This window comes from Tasmannia lanceolata, unplaced genomic scaffold (genome assembly GCF_043159265.1).
Source record: "Tasmannia lanceolata isolate RefF3 unplaced genomic scaffold, GAP_Taslan_0.1 ptg000006l, whole genome shotgun sequence".
NCBI classification, from domain to species: domain Eukaryota; kingdom Viridiplantae; phylum Streptophyta; class Magnoliopsida; order Canellales; family Winteraceae; genus Tasmannia; species Tasmannia lanceolata.
In genome coordinates this window covers 26,755,356-26,771,715 of record NW_027518683.1, presented here as the reverse complement: position 1 = coordinate 26,771,715, position 16,360 = coordinate 26,755,356, and the positions used below count along the sequence as shown (strand labels likewise).

The following is a 16,360-nucleotide window of genomic DNA, read 5'->3' as shown; positions in this document are numbered from 1 at the left end:
GATAGGCCCTGGCATAGATATGGTGTGCCCAAAAAATCAGCTGCATAGGATCATCCTAACCCTTTGATTAGTGGAGGTTAAAAGTGGACAGATTTGTGGAATTTATACGCATCCATTTTAACCTCCTATGTGGGTATATTATTACATGAACACTCTTATCACTCTCCCTCAAGCTAGAGTGTATATATCATACATTCCCAGCTTTTTACACAAGTCACTCAACCTTGCTCTACTTAGAGGTTTGGTGAACATGTTTGCTATCTGATCATTTGACCTTGTGAAGACGGTGCAGATCTCCCCTTTTTGAATCCTCTGAGGGATAAAGTGACAGTCCACCTCTATGTGCTTTGTCCTCTCATGGAAGACTGGATTCAATGCTATATGAATAGTTGCCTTGTTGTCACAATGTAATGAAGCAGGTGATGAGTAAGGCAAACCAATCTCAGACATAATGATCTCAACCATATCAACTTGCAACTTGTGTAGGCCATGGCTCTATATTCCGCCTCTGCACTTGACCTGGCTGCTACATCCCGTTTCTTACTCTTCCACGATACTAAATTACCCCAATGAAGGTACAGTAACCAATGGTAGACCTTAAGTCTGCAAGGGATCATGCCCAATCTGCATCTGAATAGCACTCAATCCTCATGTGACGATGCTTTCTGAAGGATAGTCCTTTACCAGGAGCTTTCTTCAGATATCTCATAATTTGGGTGACTGCTGACCAGTAAGATGTCTGTGGGGTACTCATGAACTGTCTGACCACACTGACTGCGAATGAAATGTCTGGACCAGTCACAGTGAGGTGGTAGATCAGTTCCCAACTAGGCGTCTATATCTACATGGATCCTCTAGTAACTCCTCATAATCAGGAGAATGCTTGACGTTCAGATCCATAGGTGTCTCAGCTGGCTTCGCTCCTAGAAGACCCGTCTCTTCCAATATGTCCGGTGCATACTTTCTTTGTGGCAGAGATAGTCCCTCGTGTGAATAAGCTACCTCTATCCTAAGAAAGTACCTAAGGCGTCCAAGGTCTTTGGTGCAAAACTCTTTCTGAAGGAAATCCTTAAGTCTCTGTATAACTGCACTATCGCTGCCGGTGATGATGATGTCATCTACGTAAACATCTAGAAAGATACGACCATCCTTAGACTGTGAACTGAATACAAAATGGTCAACAGCATACTGTGTCATACAGAATCGTACCATTGCCTCACTGAATCACCCAAACCATGCGCGAGGAGATTGCTTGAGGCCATACAGGGCCTTACTCAACCGACAAAGTACATGCCTCATCTCCCCCCGAGCAACATACCCATGAGGTTGCTCCATGTAGACTTCTTTCTGCAAATCACCATGCAAGAAGGCATTCTTGACATCCAACTGGAAAAGTGCCCAGAACGTGTTGACTGCAAGAGAGATCCAAAAACTCTGTTTTAGCCACAGGAGAGAACACGTCAATGTAATCAATATCATTTGTCTGTGTGTACCCCTTTGCAACCAAACACGCCTTCAGTCTTTCCACTGTTCCATCGGGTAGGTATTTGACTATAAAGACCCACTTACAACACTTACAGCCGATAGCCTTAGCCCCAGGAGGAGTAACCAACTGCTAAGTACGATTAGACTGGAGAGAACCCGTCCCTGCATCCATCGCAGCTCGCCAACCAGGATGAGTTGAGGCCTCTGTAACAGGATGAGCTGAGGCCTCTGTAACAGAACGAGGAACAGAAACAGAGGATACAAAAGACAGAAATGAACGGTAATTGGGTGACATATGAGCATAAGAAACCACATCAGAAATAGAGTGAATGGCATAACGAGAACGTGTACGTGATGAGATGGGAGCATCATCAGGTACAGAAGAAGAAACAGTTACCTCAGGATGAGATGTGGGCCCAACGGGCTGTGGAGGATTTGGCGCATGAGGTACCATACGAACATGTGGGGCGTAAAACCTGCTGAGGACCATGAGAATAAACTTTCACCTCGGGGGGTGAAGAAGGTACATGAGAAACTATTAATGGCAGCGTAAGTGGACGGTCAAGGGAGGGTGTAGCAACGGACCCAGTAAAGTATGGCGTATCCTCGAAGAAGGTGACATCAGTACCCATGTAAAATCGACGTAACTGAGGACTATAACATTGGTATCCCTTCTGAATTCTGGAGTAGCCAAGGAAATACACTTGATGGCACGAGGATCCAGTTTATCGAGGCCAGGAGTCAAGTCGTGAACAAAACAAACGCAGCCAAAAGACCTGAGGAAGTAGTGGAAAAGGGTTCCCAGAGGGATGTAAAACTAAGAATGGCGACCGATATGTAGGACAGATGAAGGAAGACTGTTCTCCAGAAAATAAGATGTAAGGACAGCATCGGCCCAATACGTCTTTAAACACCCATCTGGAAGCGTGCGTGCCATGTCAATAAGATACCTAAGTTTCCTCTCAGCAACACCATTTTGCTGAGAAGTATGGGCGCATAAGGACTGGTGAATAATACCCTGACTAGATAAGAACTACTAAAATTCATTAGAAGTAGAAAAGTATTCTCGAGAATTATCAGTGCACAAGCATTTAATATAACAGAAATACTGTGTAGAAATCTCAGCATAAAATGAACGAAACACATGAAACACACAGTATTTCATAACATATAGCCGTGACATTCTTGAATAATCATCCACAAATTCAATGAAATATTGATCACCAAAGACAGATGGAGTTCTACAGGGACCCCAAAATTCTGAATGAACCAACTCAAAGGGACTCGAGACACGACTAGACATAACCGAAGAGTGCTGCAACTGATCCGCCGGAGGGTGACATAGGCGACGGTGAAATATGAATGAATCAACTGAAGTACGTAAGGTAGTACGAGGAACCTCATGATCAAAATAGTAGAGTCTGTCCACCTCATTGCCCCGAATCAATCCTCCTCCCAGTTGTAGATCCTGAAAAGTACAATAAGAAGGATTGAAGATTACAGAACATCTAAGATAGCGAGTAAGATGACTAACTAAAAGCAAATTACACGGGAAACTAGGGACCTAAGTTATAAATTCTGTTTCGTTCGTCGTTTCGTTTTGGCGACTGGAACATAACGTTTCAGTGTTCCGTCCGTTTTGTTCGACGTTTTGTCTTTTCGTTCGACGTTTCTTTTGAAACTTTTCGTTCCGCTACGACGAGAGAAATTTTTTTTAAAAGTTAAAAATATGAAAACAATATAAATATATAGAAATTATTAGAAAGGGAAATGATATTTACGCCCCTTTTATCACCAAGGACACCCATTTGCCAGTGTATTTTGCAATCAAAGCCACTGGATTTTTCTGACATAAAGTACAGTAACCCCCTTTTTGCCATTGATACCCTGAAGCTGGGTGTCCCTTGTGATCAAAATGGGCGTAAATATCACTTCCCTATTAGAAAATATAAGAAACAATTAAATGAACTTACTTAAAGGAAAATCACTATCAGCAGAAATGCCTGTGTTGAACAGTGCCTGACAAGATGAAAAAATTTTAGAGACCAAATTATGAGATTTTTTTACAGGACTTTTGGGATTTAATAATGGTTGGAGATGATAGAATTTAAGAATTTTTAAAAATAGAAAAATACCCCATCATTTGGAAGTTAAGATTTTGACCCTACCCATTTTTTTCGAATTGTACTAGAACTGAAAAGTTGACTTTTTATCCTTTTAAATTTGGGTCTTGAAACTATTTTTAATAGATCCAAATGGGGGCATTCCCTTATTTACATGTAAATCTTAAGTAAATGGGCAATAAACAAGGAGAGATGAAAAAAAAAAAAAAAGGGGAATTCCGAATGAAACAAGGCATTCCGCCTGTTTCGTCCGGAATTCCAACCGGAACGACCGGAATGGACAGTAATCAAGATCGGAATGGAATATTTGGTCGTTCCGTTCCGGTTTCCAGACCGGAACCGGAATTCCAGTCCATTCCGGCCGGAACGGAACAAAATTTATAACTTAGCCAGGGACACAAAACAGAAGAAAGGGATATGCTAGGGCTGAAGGATGTGTTTGCACCAAAAATGGGGCACATCCTCCCATTAGCCAAAGTGACAGACATAGTAAATGAAGCAGAATGAAATGAAGTAAGAAATCTACTTTTACCAGTCATATCGTGGGAGGGTTCAGAGCTTAGTTATAAATTCCGTTCGGTTCCGGCCGGAACAGAATGGGCATATTTTCCGTTCCGGTAGGAATTTTGGCCGGAACGGGCGGAATTCCCTGTTCCGGCCGGAACGGTCTGGAAAGGCGGAAAAAATTCAAAACAAATTCAAAAAAATTACTAAAATGCCATTAAGGCCGTTGGGGAGTGTATTTTACAGATTTGCCCTCGTTTTATGACCGTTTTATAGTTGTTGGGAGGGCATTTTTCGTCTTTTTCCAAAAAAATTCGAAAAAAAAATAAAATAAAAATCCAAAAAATTACATAAATTCATTTATGACTGTTGGAGAGTGTATTTTACACATTTGCCCTCATTTTGTGACCGTTTTATAGTTGTTAGGGAGGGCATTTTTCATCCTTTTGCAAAAAAATTGAAAAAAATAAAATAAAAATCTCAAAAATTACAGAAATGCCATTATAGCTGTTGAAGACTGTTTTTTACACTTTTACCCTCATTTTATGACCGTTTTATAGCTGTTGGGAGGGAATTTTACGTCATTTTTCACCACAAAAGCTATAAATAGCCCTCTAACCATTGTTTTTTCACAACTCATTTCCTCTTCAAATCTTCTCCTACAACTACAACTCTTTTATCTCCTATACTACACTACATACAACTATATCTACTTCTCCTACAAAAACAAAGATCATCTCAAAGGCTTTTATTATTCCAATTCCACTACAAGCTCAAGAAGATCAAAGGCTTTTTTTATCTCCTACAACAACAAGCTCTACTATACTAAAGACAAGGGCTTCTCTTCTACAACCTAAGGCTTCTTCAACTTATTCTCTCATCCAAAAGGCGTAAGGAAAGTTAAAGCTTTATTTGATTTAATTTCCTTTCATTCCTTATTCTTTTTCTCTCCATTTCAACTTAAAAAATGAGTTCTTCTGGAGGAGCCTCATCTATTGGTTCCGCACCCGCTAGATCGGATGACCCGGCATGGGCTTATGGCCTAATAATTCCGGGTCAAAAAAACTGTGTTAAATGCACCTTTTGTGAAAAACTCATAAAGGGTGGAGGTATATCCCGGTTTAAAGAACATCTAGCGGGTGTTCCTGGCGATGTAGCGGCATGTAAAAAAGTCAATGCCGATGTAAAATGGAGAATGGTACAAATGTTAGGCGAAATGAGAAAAGAAATGGCTAGGAAAAGTGTATCAAGGGCAGAGGTGGGTAGTTTTTATGCCGCACCAGAAGAAGAAGATGTGAAGGAGGGGGAGGAGGATGAGGACGACGAACCGATGGGACCACCTCAGCCTAGGAATAAGGGGAAAGCAGTTGTTGTAGAACCGAGTGAGGCAAAGAGGAAAAAGAAGGGTCTTGGAGGGGGGTTAAGAGATTTCTTTGCACCACGAACAACCTCTGGATCCTAGCCAAACATTAAGAGTGCTTTGGCAACAAAAGAAACACTTGATCGAGCAAATATGGCAGTTGGCATGCTTTGCTATGATGCCAACCTGGCTTTCAATGTTGCTAATTCACCATATTGGCAGCCAATGTTTGATGCCATAAATGCAGTAGGCTCAAGTTATAAGGCGCCTTCTTTTCATGATTTACCGGGGAGGGGGGGGGGATATTGAAGAAAACTGTAGAAGATGTAAACAACTACTTGGGGGAAGTTCAGAATTCATGGAAAACTAGTGGTTGTAGCATTATGGCCGATAGATGGACAGACACCAAACAACGTGCCTTAATTAACTTTTTGGTGTACTGTCCTAAAGGAGTAGTTTTCCTTAAATCTGTTAATGCATCTGGCGTAGTGAAGAATGCTGAGGCATTGTTTGCAATTTTTTATGAGATTGTTTTGGAGGTAGGTCCGGAAAATGTGGTGCAGTTTATAACTGATAGTGAGCCAAGTTATAAAGCTGTTGGGAAGAAGTTAGAAATCAAATATGCCACATTCTTTTGGACTCCGTGTGCAACCCATTGTTTAGACTTGATTTTAGAGCACTTGGGCAAACCAGATGTGTTTCCTCTCATAGGAAGCACAATTGACAGGGCTCGGAAGATTACGAGGTTTATCTACAATCACGCAGCTCTATTGAACTTGATGAGACAGAAATTCACGGGTGGGAGGGACTTGTGTCCTCCTACGTGGACTAGATTTGCTACCAATTTCATTAGTATACAAAGTCTGGTGCTTCATAGGAAAGCCCTACAACAGATGTTCGTGTCTGATGAGTATACTGCTAGTAGGTACATTCGACATGGATTGAGTGAAGAGATAGTGAGTACAGTGTTGGATAAACAATTTTGGGACATCTGCAAGCATATTCTAAACATCAGCGAGCCATTGGTGAGGGTGCTGCGTTTGGTAGACCGGCAAGACAAACCAGATATGGGTTACATATATGAGGCCATGGATAGGGCCAAAGAAAACATCAAGGCTAGGCTAAAGAACAAGAAGTCAGATTATGCTCCCATCTGGAGGATTATTGATCAAAGATGGGACAAACAGCTTCACAGTCCCCTCCATGCAGCGGGATACTTTCTTAACCCTGCTCTCTTTTTCAGTCCTACATTCTCCAAGCATCATGAAGTCACCCGAGGTTTGATTGAATGTATTAATCGACTAGTACCTGATGAAGTTACACAGGACACCATCACCAGTCAGATTGAGAACTATCGGGAGTCCACTGGCATGTTTGCAATGAAGATGGCAATCCGCAACCGAGGCAGATTGGGACCAGGTATATTGGTTTGTTCATTTAATTAAGTATATTTTATTTAAAATTTCCACAAGTAAATGCTTAACTATTATTGTTTCCTTTACAGTTGCATGGTGGAACCAGTTTGGAAATGACGTCCCAGACTTACAGAGTTTCGCCGTCAGAATTCTCAGCCAAACCTGTAGTGCTACTGGATGTGAAAGGAACTGGAGCACTTTCGAGCACATCCACTCGGCAAAAAGAAACAGGTTGGAGCACCAGAGGTTGAATGACTTGGTATTTGTCCATTACAACCTCAAGTTTCGAGAAAGGTATGCTACTTAATTGAATTAGAATTAATTTTCTCATATTTCACCACGTGCCTTTAAATTTTAAGTATTACTTATTAATTTATGTTGGACATTCTTTTCAGGGACTTAAACAGAAGATCATCTACCACTAGCGACCCACTGAGTATAGATCACCTAGATGTTATGATGGATTGGGTTGTGGAAGATGAAGATGTCATTCTGACACCAGACGACATTGGATGGCAAAATATTGAAGCGCCTTCTAGAGTTGATGCGGCCGCCGACGAGGACGAGAACGCAAACCTTGAGGACACTCCTCCAAGAGGTGGTGGTGACGGTGATGATGAGGGCTACCAGTCGGTTGAGTATGATGATCCTCAACCAGATTCACCACCATTTTGATTTAGATTTAGAGATGATATGAGATGTGGCTAGCACTATGTATTTGGCTTTTGTTCTTCTATGTTCTACTTTTTTATGTCTTAGTTGTATTAAACTTTAGTTTTTAAGTAATAAAGATGTCTTTTAGTTCATTTAAGTGTTTCTTATATTTTTCTAACAATTTCTAATTTTTTAGATTTTTTTCATATTTTTAACTATTTTTTTCGACCGGAACGCCGAACGAAACGACCGAAACACCGGAACGTTCCGTTCCGATAGCCAAAACGGAACGGCGAGCAGAACGGAATTTATAACTAAGGTTCAGAGTCAATGAGTCATGAACTCGAGTGACTTAGAGTAGCATGGGTTGCTATTTTCCTTGGACAAGGGCGGTAAAGTGCCAAGGCCAACTATCTGCTAGCAAATAAGGAAATTGTGTCCCAGGCCATCAAGAAACTAGGCCATCTAGAAACTGAACAACATGAAAATCACTCTTCTGTAGTGCTAACATAGCAGGATCGATGGATGAGGGGAGGTAAGAATCGAGCTGCTCACATAAGGTAACAAACTCGGAAGAATACTTAGAGACAGAGCAATCGCCCCATTGCAGACGGAAGATCTCTGAGTAAACATTACAGATCCTCGTCAAATTGTTTTCACCTGAACAGAGTATCGTGGGATGTGTCAGGAACAAACATATGACTAGCAGTCTTAGGCTCCATGCTATGGCATAAAAGTGACTGAATGAGAGCGTCCTCCCGGCTCCACTTTTCATATGTCGCGTCCTTAAGTGGACGAACCTTAGTAAGATAACTCAGCTTCCCATGTGCACAGGGATAAATCTGAACCGACCGACACCAGGCGGATAATTCGACCCATCAAGTTTGATGGAGGTCATCAGTACCATAGGGAGTGAAATAGAGGAAGAACCAACAACAGTAGTAGACGGGGTAGGCGTAGTCATACTGAATATCCACAACAAATAACAACACCAATAAATCTCCAACAACCAATCACCACCAACAACAAACAACTAACAACAACCAATAACATCAACAGGAGCCACCAACAAATCACCACCAACACCAACAAATCGCCAACAACAAACCACCACCACCAACAACAAATGTGCCATCAACAAATCACCACGAACACCAACAAATCGCCAACAACAAAGCATCAATAAATCAGCCACAAACTTCCAACACAAGGAACAATAACCACTGACAGCCACTAATATATGCTGGCCCATACATCAGTACGCGGTTCCAGGACTAAAAGAGACCACAACCACACACAGACACACCACCAACAAGAGGGAATCACCAAACATCGCCTCAGAACCAACAAAGGGATGAAAAGGGGAAGAATGAGTGTTTAAACCATCAAATAAAAAGAAGTTATACGTGATGTGGTAGATGTAGGTTTGAATGGTGGATAATGGGAATGTTGGGTTAGGGACTGTTGGGAATAGTTGGAGTTGCTAGGGTTAGGGTTGGAGGTTTAGAAACACCAAAAAATAGTGAGTTGGGTGGGTGCGTGGGTGGGTGTTGGTTTGTGTGTGTGTGTGTGTGTGTGTGTGGGGGGGGGGGGGGGGGGGGGGGCAATGGCGGTGATAAAGAAAACCCAAAAAATAGAGATACGGAGGGGGTGGCTAGGGTTAGGGTTGGTGAGAAACTAAAGAAAAAAGAAAGAGAGAGAAGAGGCGGGGAGCATGTTCTTCTTCTTCATTGTTGATGGAGAATCCTCTGACCTTAAGCTCTGATACCATGTTAGTGGTATCCTATATTCCATGAGAGAAGAGAGGAAGAGAAGAGGAGAAATGGTGGAGAAGAGATGAGACAGAGTTGTGTCACGCTCTCCCACACGAAAATGATATATATATAGGGAAAAGTGTTTCTACTCGGTCGAGTAGAAACACTTTTCCAATGTGTGTGTGTGTGTGAGTGAGTGAGTGAGTGAGTAGGGTTACATGAATGACAAGAATAACCCCTACGTAGGTATATTATTACATGAACACTCTTAACAACATATACTACTATAGAAGCAGAGAAACAGTAATGACATTTATCACGCCTAAAAAAATAAGATGGAAGGAATTAAAAAAAAAAAAAAAAAGTAAAACCTTTAAGAAATGGCACCTACTTAAAAAAAAGAAACTGCATGTTTAAACAATCTTTGTCGAAGAACATTACCTACTAAAGAATTACTCACTGAAAAATGTGTCATTAATAGAAAAGGAAAAAAAAGTATCAGGATGTCTTCTCTCTTTGTTATATAACATTTTTTTGAATGGTATTGTTATTTATCATATTAATTTTGAGAGATGATAAATGCACCCCCTGTTAGTGATTTTATGACTAAAGAGACAAAAGGTTGAATAATCATGAAACCACTATAAGAGGACGTTCATTGTTAAAATGGGGACACATTTAGCATACTGGATTTGCATTTCTTTAAAATTGACAAAGCACTCATGATATTTTATAGGTTAATTGCAATGGTCAAGGGTTTAGGATCATGCATAAACGGTGGAAGTAGACTAGAGTGGCGGTCATTGGCCATATCCACAACACCCATCACTATACATATGCCATGTGACCAGTCCTAAACTGTAAGGAGATGTGTGGCTCTTATTATAACATATTGTACACACACATGAAGATGGTTTGTAAGAGCTAGGGTTAATGGAGGTGATAAAGGAAGAGGAGACAAATGATAACAGAAATATGGGTGAAATTGCACAAGGAGTGAAAGCACCTCCTTTGTCTTCCACTAAACATTGTATATTGTTAACCGAAAGTTTAGAGAGAGAAAATGAATGAGTTAGGGTAATCTCCCCCCGACTCATATCTTTATACTAAAACATAAAGGAATGTACAAAGTCCTAAATGCCCTTAGGCAAGTTACATATTCCAACATATATGTACACACATGGAGATGGTTTGTAAGAGCTAGGGTTAATGGAGGTGATAAAAGAAGAGGAGACAAAGGATAACAGAAATATGGGTGAAATACCATTAATAAGGGTCATCACTAAAGAATAGAATAATAGCATATACCATACACCATACTACTCTATATAAACCTAGAAATCACACACAATATTATGTCTTCTTTTTACCGTCGCGGTAGGGCACAACGGATCAATAATCCATGTTGTCCATCTCTGTGGGCCCCACTGTGAATGGGCCAAGGTACAAATCTTGCATCAATTGTCTTAAGCCTCTACTTGTTATCTTGTAAATGGAAGTTAAAAATTTGTTGTTTTTTTTTCCATTTTTGGGCATAGATCAGATGGTCTAAGATCCGAACCATGGTTTTAAATTTTTGCCGAAACATATTTCTGTTTCGGCAAAATTTCGGCCGAAACGTTTCCGAAATTTCACCTGGAATTTCGTTTCTCTGATTTTACAAGATTTCGTCCGAAAATTTCGTACCAAAACCGAAACATTTCGGTTTCGCTGATGACCGAAACCGAGATTTAAAACCTTGACCTGAACTGCCCAACAAATGGGTCCCACAATAGATGGCTATGAATGACCTTAATCATCTGATCACTGGATAATCATAAGAAATGCCTTCCTGTTTTAACCATACGTTTGCATGCCACAAACGTGCATCCATAATGTGTGTCATGCATTAGGCGTGCCTTTTACTAGTTTCAGGCTTTCAGCTAAGGCAGGTTTCAACATTTTACAGATCTTACTACAAATAGTTCAATAATTATACTGGATATGTGAATGCATCTGACCTGAAAAAATGCACCGAGATGAATCCTGCAGCAAGAACCACGAATACTTGAAAGAAACCAAGTAGTTTGTTCTTCCAGAGTGACCGGCATAAAACCACAGCTTGTTCTAAACTAAAATGCACAGGAGCCATGGCTGCAGCCGAAACGAGGCCAAAGTACATTATTTGTGCAAAGTGTGGAGAAACAACATGGGCTTCTTTAGCACCTGCAGTATGATGAGAAATTCAACTTAAAATATTCTTTTGCATAAATTTAAATTTTAATGACATATTCAATACATTGCACAAGTATGAAGAATTGACCATGGAGAGAAAGAAGATGCACATACCAAGAACCACACCTCCGTTCCAGAGGACAAAAGCAACAAATGCCAACAATACCACCAAAAAGGGGGCAAAGTCTACCAAAATTCTCCACTTCAAACACCATAGCCTTAAAAAGATGTCCAGGAACTCCCCAAGCAAACCTGCCATGTAGGTTTATCACATGGTATAAATAAGCCTTCATTTTCATGATAACTACACGTGAGGGAAGAATATCTTGTACAGTCGTTCATTTTACAACCAATGCTCAAATCCTTACAACTGTTTATCAATCATACATGCACATTTGTGTTTCCGCATTTATTATTTTGATGCGTTTCCCAAAGTAGAAAAACTTCGCTGGAAGTATTGCAACAGCTGTGCCTTCAAATAGAACCAATCAAATAGGTAGAATCCATCAATAACTCCAAGGTGTTGGTTTTGCAACCCTTGTAGCGCACATACTCCTTAAATTTGAAAAGGAAAAATCACTCTATTTGTCTACCACAGTTTTTGTGATGACAGAAGTGCTTTTGAGCATGGAAACCGAAATTACCTGAAACCGAAATTTCGGCCAGTCCCAAATTTCAGCTGGAATTTCGGCAATTTCAGAAATTTGGGCTGAAATTTACTTTTTTAGCACAAGTTTGAAATTTATTTTTTTAACCGAATTTCGGTTTCAGCTATGCCCGAAACCGAAATTTTAAACCTTGCTTTTGAGTCATGGTCATTACTTGAAAAAAATGCATGACTTTATCACAGAAATAAACCCACCAGGCTAGCAATTTTACAATAGTATTTTTGTGTTTTGTTCTCCATTGTGACCTGGTGGTCGCGGGTTCGAGTCACGGAAACAGCCTTTCTGCAAAGCCGGGGTAAGGCGATGTACATCTAGCCCTCCCAAGACCCCGCAATGCGGGAGCCTCGTGCACTGGGCCGCCCTTCTATTTTTGTGTTTTGCTCTAAAACAAAACTGTAGTATGTACACTTTGAAGAAAATTATTAGAGTTTGAGATGATCCTGAAGACAATAATTCTTGAAATAATAAAACTGCACTTTTGGGAAGCAAGGAATAAAACTAAATTACCAGTCGTTTTTTCCACGTGCACATTATAAAAAAATTCATATTCTATTCAAGTCCATATTGCAAACAAAGTACAAAAGGTTATTAACATCTGCGTTTTCAGCTTTACTGGAATGCATAAGTATACAGCTCAGCTCAACTATTTAACCAACATGGCTAAAAAATCAAGAAGGGCAAGTTCCTTGTATAAAGGTAATGAGTCAAGCATTGGAAATTGAAATAGACAATATGGGATTAAGTTCAATTAATATAATGAAAATAAGCACAAGATTTAGCTTCAGCTTGTTCATATGTTCTAACATTGAAGAATGATGAAGGGCGCCCTTGGAAAAATCAGCTCCAAGGGCGCCCCTATTGGTAGATTTTAGCAAACTCAACATGTTTTCCACTTTTTAGGCGCATTTCCACTTTTTTAGGCGCATTCTACTTTTTTTGGAGCTTTACTTTGCAAACATCCACCGATAGGGGCACCCTTGGAGCTGATTTTTCCAAGGGCGCCCTTCATTTTATCATTCCTATCTAACATTATGTGGTTAACCTTTTCATAAAGTAGGTATAAGGACGAGTTTACACATTTATACATGTTTTCATGGGGGATAATCATCAAACTTATCGTCAAAATTAACTTCTAGAATAATCATCTTTACCATGGAAGTAACTCTATTTTTTGAGTAATAACATGGAATTAACTCCATCGGAACCAGAGTACTATTAAGGCCCTGTTCGTTTGAGATTATGACAATGGATGGTGAGCCGCCAAACGCTGAGTACAATAATTGGTTTGGGGGCTCACCATTGGTTATCATAATCTCAAACGAACGGGGCCTAAATGAATTAGGTTCAGGAGGATTGTGTATGGAAGATTCTCTTATCCCTTCTTAGGATATTAATACCAAGGATCAGATAAGGACATAATAGAACCTCAATTTTTATAGTTAATATCAAATATTTTATATGATTACTGAAGTTTCTAATTCTAACATACTAGTAATATAACAAAACATGAGAACAAATTGGTTAATTTTTGCAAGGAGTGCAACTATGCAAGTTTTACTGTTTGTAAACTCATCAATCTCTATGATGTGTTTTCAGTTTTTTAACTGCAAGATAGTATTTTGTGATTTATTATTAAGTAGGTAAGCCCCAATTTCCTTAAATCACTCAAAACAAACTATAATTTAAAAATTATACAAGTTCGGCCTGTATGCCAGTGACTGGGTTCACATCCTACGTGTAAAGATTCATCAGGTAAATAACAGATAGTTTGGAATATCAGTATATCACATAATATACTCGAATAGTTTTGAGGAAGATGCAAAACAAAACCTGAAGGATGAATTGAGGAACAGGCACTCTTTTCAGAAACAGAGACTCCAACGGCTTTGTCAGAGCTAGTCACCTTTCGCTTTTTCAAATTTGGAGCAACTAGAATATTGATTTTGTCAGTTAACCCACCATTTTGTCCAGTTGATATAGTAGGACTATCCAATTTCCAATGATCTTTTCCATTTAAGACCGCCGTATAATTAATAGCCCCAATGCTGGCAACAAACAACATCCATACAACATTTGTTTGACGAATAAGTATTGCCAACCCACCAAGCTGTAAAAGGATGAGGAACATCAGTAAACTCTGTAAAGGGGAATATACGGCTCCAATATATTCTAATAAAAACTGTTCCACCATTAATAGCAATGATAGTGATCAAATAAGTACATTTTGCAGACAATAACTAATGTCACATGCCTTCCATATGGATTTGTCAAAATTATTTCTTAAAGCAATCTAGAAATGTAAAGATTAGTTATAGTTTCCACACCCTTAAAGAACTCTATTAGTTACTAAACCTATATTTAGGTTACCCCTAGTTATCTTAAACAGAAACAATGTAGTGGCTATCTGCACACATGTTCTCTACACTAATGAGCAGCGCAACCTTCTGCTGAGAGTGTTCTTAAAGTTCATCTTCTATTCTTCAATTATTAATGAATAGATTTGACCATTTATTCTTTTGGAGTTTTTATATGGTGCAAGCCCGTATAGTCCAGTATTTTTCAAAAAGCACTGTACGGGCCACACCATAGGAGGATCCAAACCGTCCATTTGATGGGCCACAAAGTAAATACGTTGTGGCTCAAAAATCATTTTCATAGGATGATCCTAAATGATCATCCTATGAATAGGGCAGTTTCTCTATAGATCGGAGGGTTAGGATCATCCTATGAAAATGATTTTTGGGCCACAACCTATTTACTTTGTGGCACATCAAATGGACAGTTTGGATCCTCCTATGGTGTGGCCCGTACAGTGCTTTTGAAAAATACTAGACTATAAGGGCTTACACCACATAAAATCTCATTCTTTTGTTCTGCATATTTAGAATGATTCTAGATGACTTATGACAAGAACACCATTCATTTTATTTACAAATATTTTGGAAGGCATTAACACAATACAAATGCTATAGTGAAATCAATAATGTTTTAAATAATTATTAAATAATGGAAAATTAAAAAGAAAACCAAAGTTATATGCAATGCCTTCACAAAAAACAAAAAATAAAAAATAAAATTAGCTGCTCCACTTACAAGTGCACTGAACCAATAGTGCCTCTTAAGGCAAGCCAGGTACATAGCAAGAACTGACATTACTGATGCTACATCTGTGTAGTATAGAAAAGTGAAGAACCAATGAATGGGGTAAAATGCTAGAACTAATGTATATAGAGTTGCTCTTCTTTCACCAAGGGCCGGTTTCAAGTGAATAAATATATCATAAACAAGAATGCTGCAAATCACTGCCAAGGCACCATTGGTAGAACGGAGAATTGCAGTACAACAAAGATCAGAAAATGACGAGACTGCCCTTGTGCACAATAAGCCTGGAAACACAACATAGACAAGTGAAAGATGGTACCTGCAATAGATTTGAAAGGAACAAATCAACGTTTATTAAAGCAATTTGAGATCAACTATGCTACCCACTTGTTTGATGCCAGAACTTATGTCACAAATATCGGCAAGAAATTGAATTTCTAGTGGGAAAGTAATGATATTTTGATTAAACAATAAAAACACATTTTCTCGCGAGAAATTCAAATTCTCGTGATTTTATCATGAATTAACGCAATAAATTGGGGAGTTAACTTTAAAAAATATCTTGAACTTCTCATTCACTCTAAGAATCTCTCAAACATCCTAAAACTTTCGACCTAACCCTAATTTTGAATTAACAAAATGTATATATTTGATATTTTATATTTGTAAATTAATTTATTATTATCATTTTTTCCCGATATAAACCCAAAAAAAATTAAAATTAAAATATCCCAAGATTTTCCCTTGTCGAGAAATTCCTGAGAACAATATTTGTGACAGAGGCCAGAACCACTACAATAATATTCAGAGAATAGTGAAGGATGTTCCTTGACTGGGACAAAACAAGAGCTGTAAATTTAAGTCATGCATCGAACCAATAAAATTCTGACATGACCGACCAAATTAGCATCTACATAGATCGCAAAATGCATTCAAACTCTGTTACTGAACTTCAACAATTTGTATACAAATGCAAAAAGAAACCTATCTTAAAACTGGAAACTCTCCAACCTAAAGTTATACCAAGTGACCAATAAAACTAAAATAATGATGATTCTCCAATAAGCAAGAGCCTCTAATC

At 39.1% G+C, this 16,360-nt stretch overlaps 1 protein-coding gene across 1 annotated transcript in view; it reads right to left on the bottom strand.

Moving 5' to 3' along the window:
- LOC143880171 (dol-P-Glc:Glc(2)Man(9)GlcNAc(2)-PP-Dol alpha-1,2-glucosyltransferase-like) overlaps positions 1-16,360 on the bottom strand; it is a 35,444-nt gene that overhangs the window by 13,674 nt on the left and 5,410 nt on the right. Inside the window, exons 3-6 of the mRNA XM_077382960.1 lie at positions 15,271-15,598; positions 14,008-14,284; positions 11,624-11,761; positions 11,296-11,500 (exon numbers count right to left, since the gene is read on the bottom strand). Of these exons, the coding sequence (XP_077239075.1) occupies positions 11,296-11,500; positions 11,624-11,761; positions 14,008-14,284; positions 15,271-15,598 (948 nt within the window). The remainder of the gene's footprint in view (positions 1-11,295; positions 11,501-11,623; positions 11,762-14,007; positions 14,285-15,270; positions 15,599-16,360) is intronic.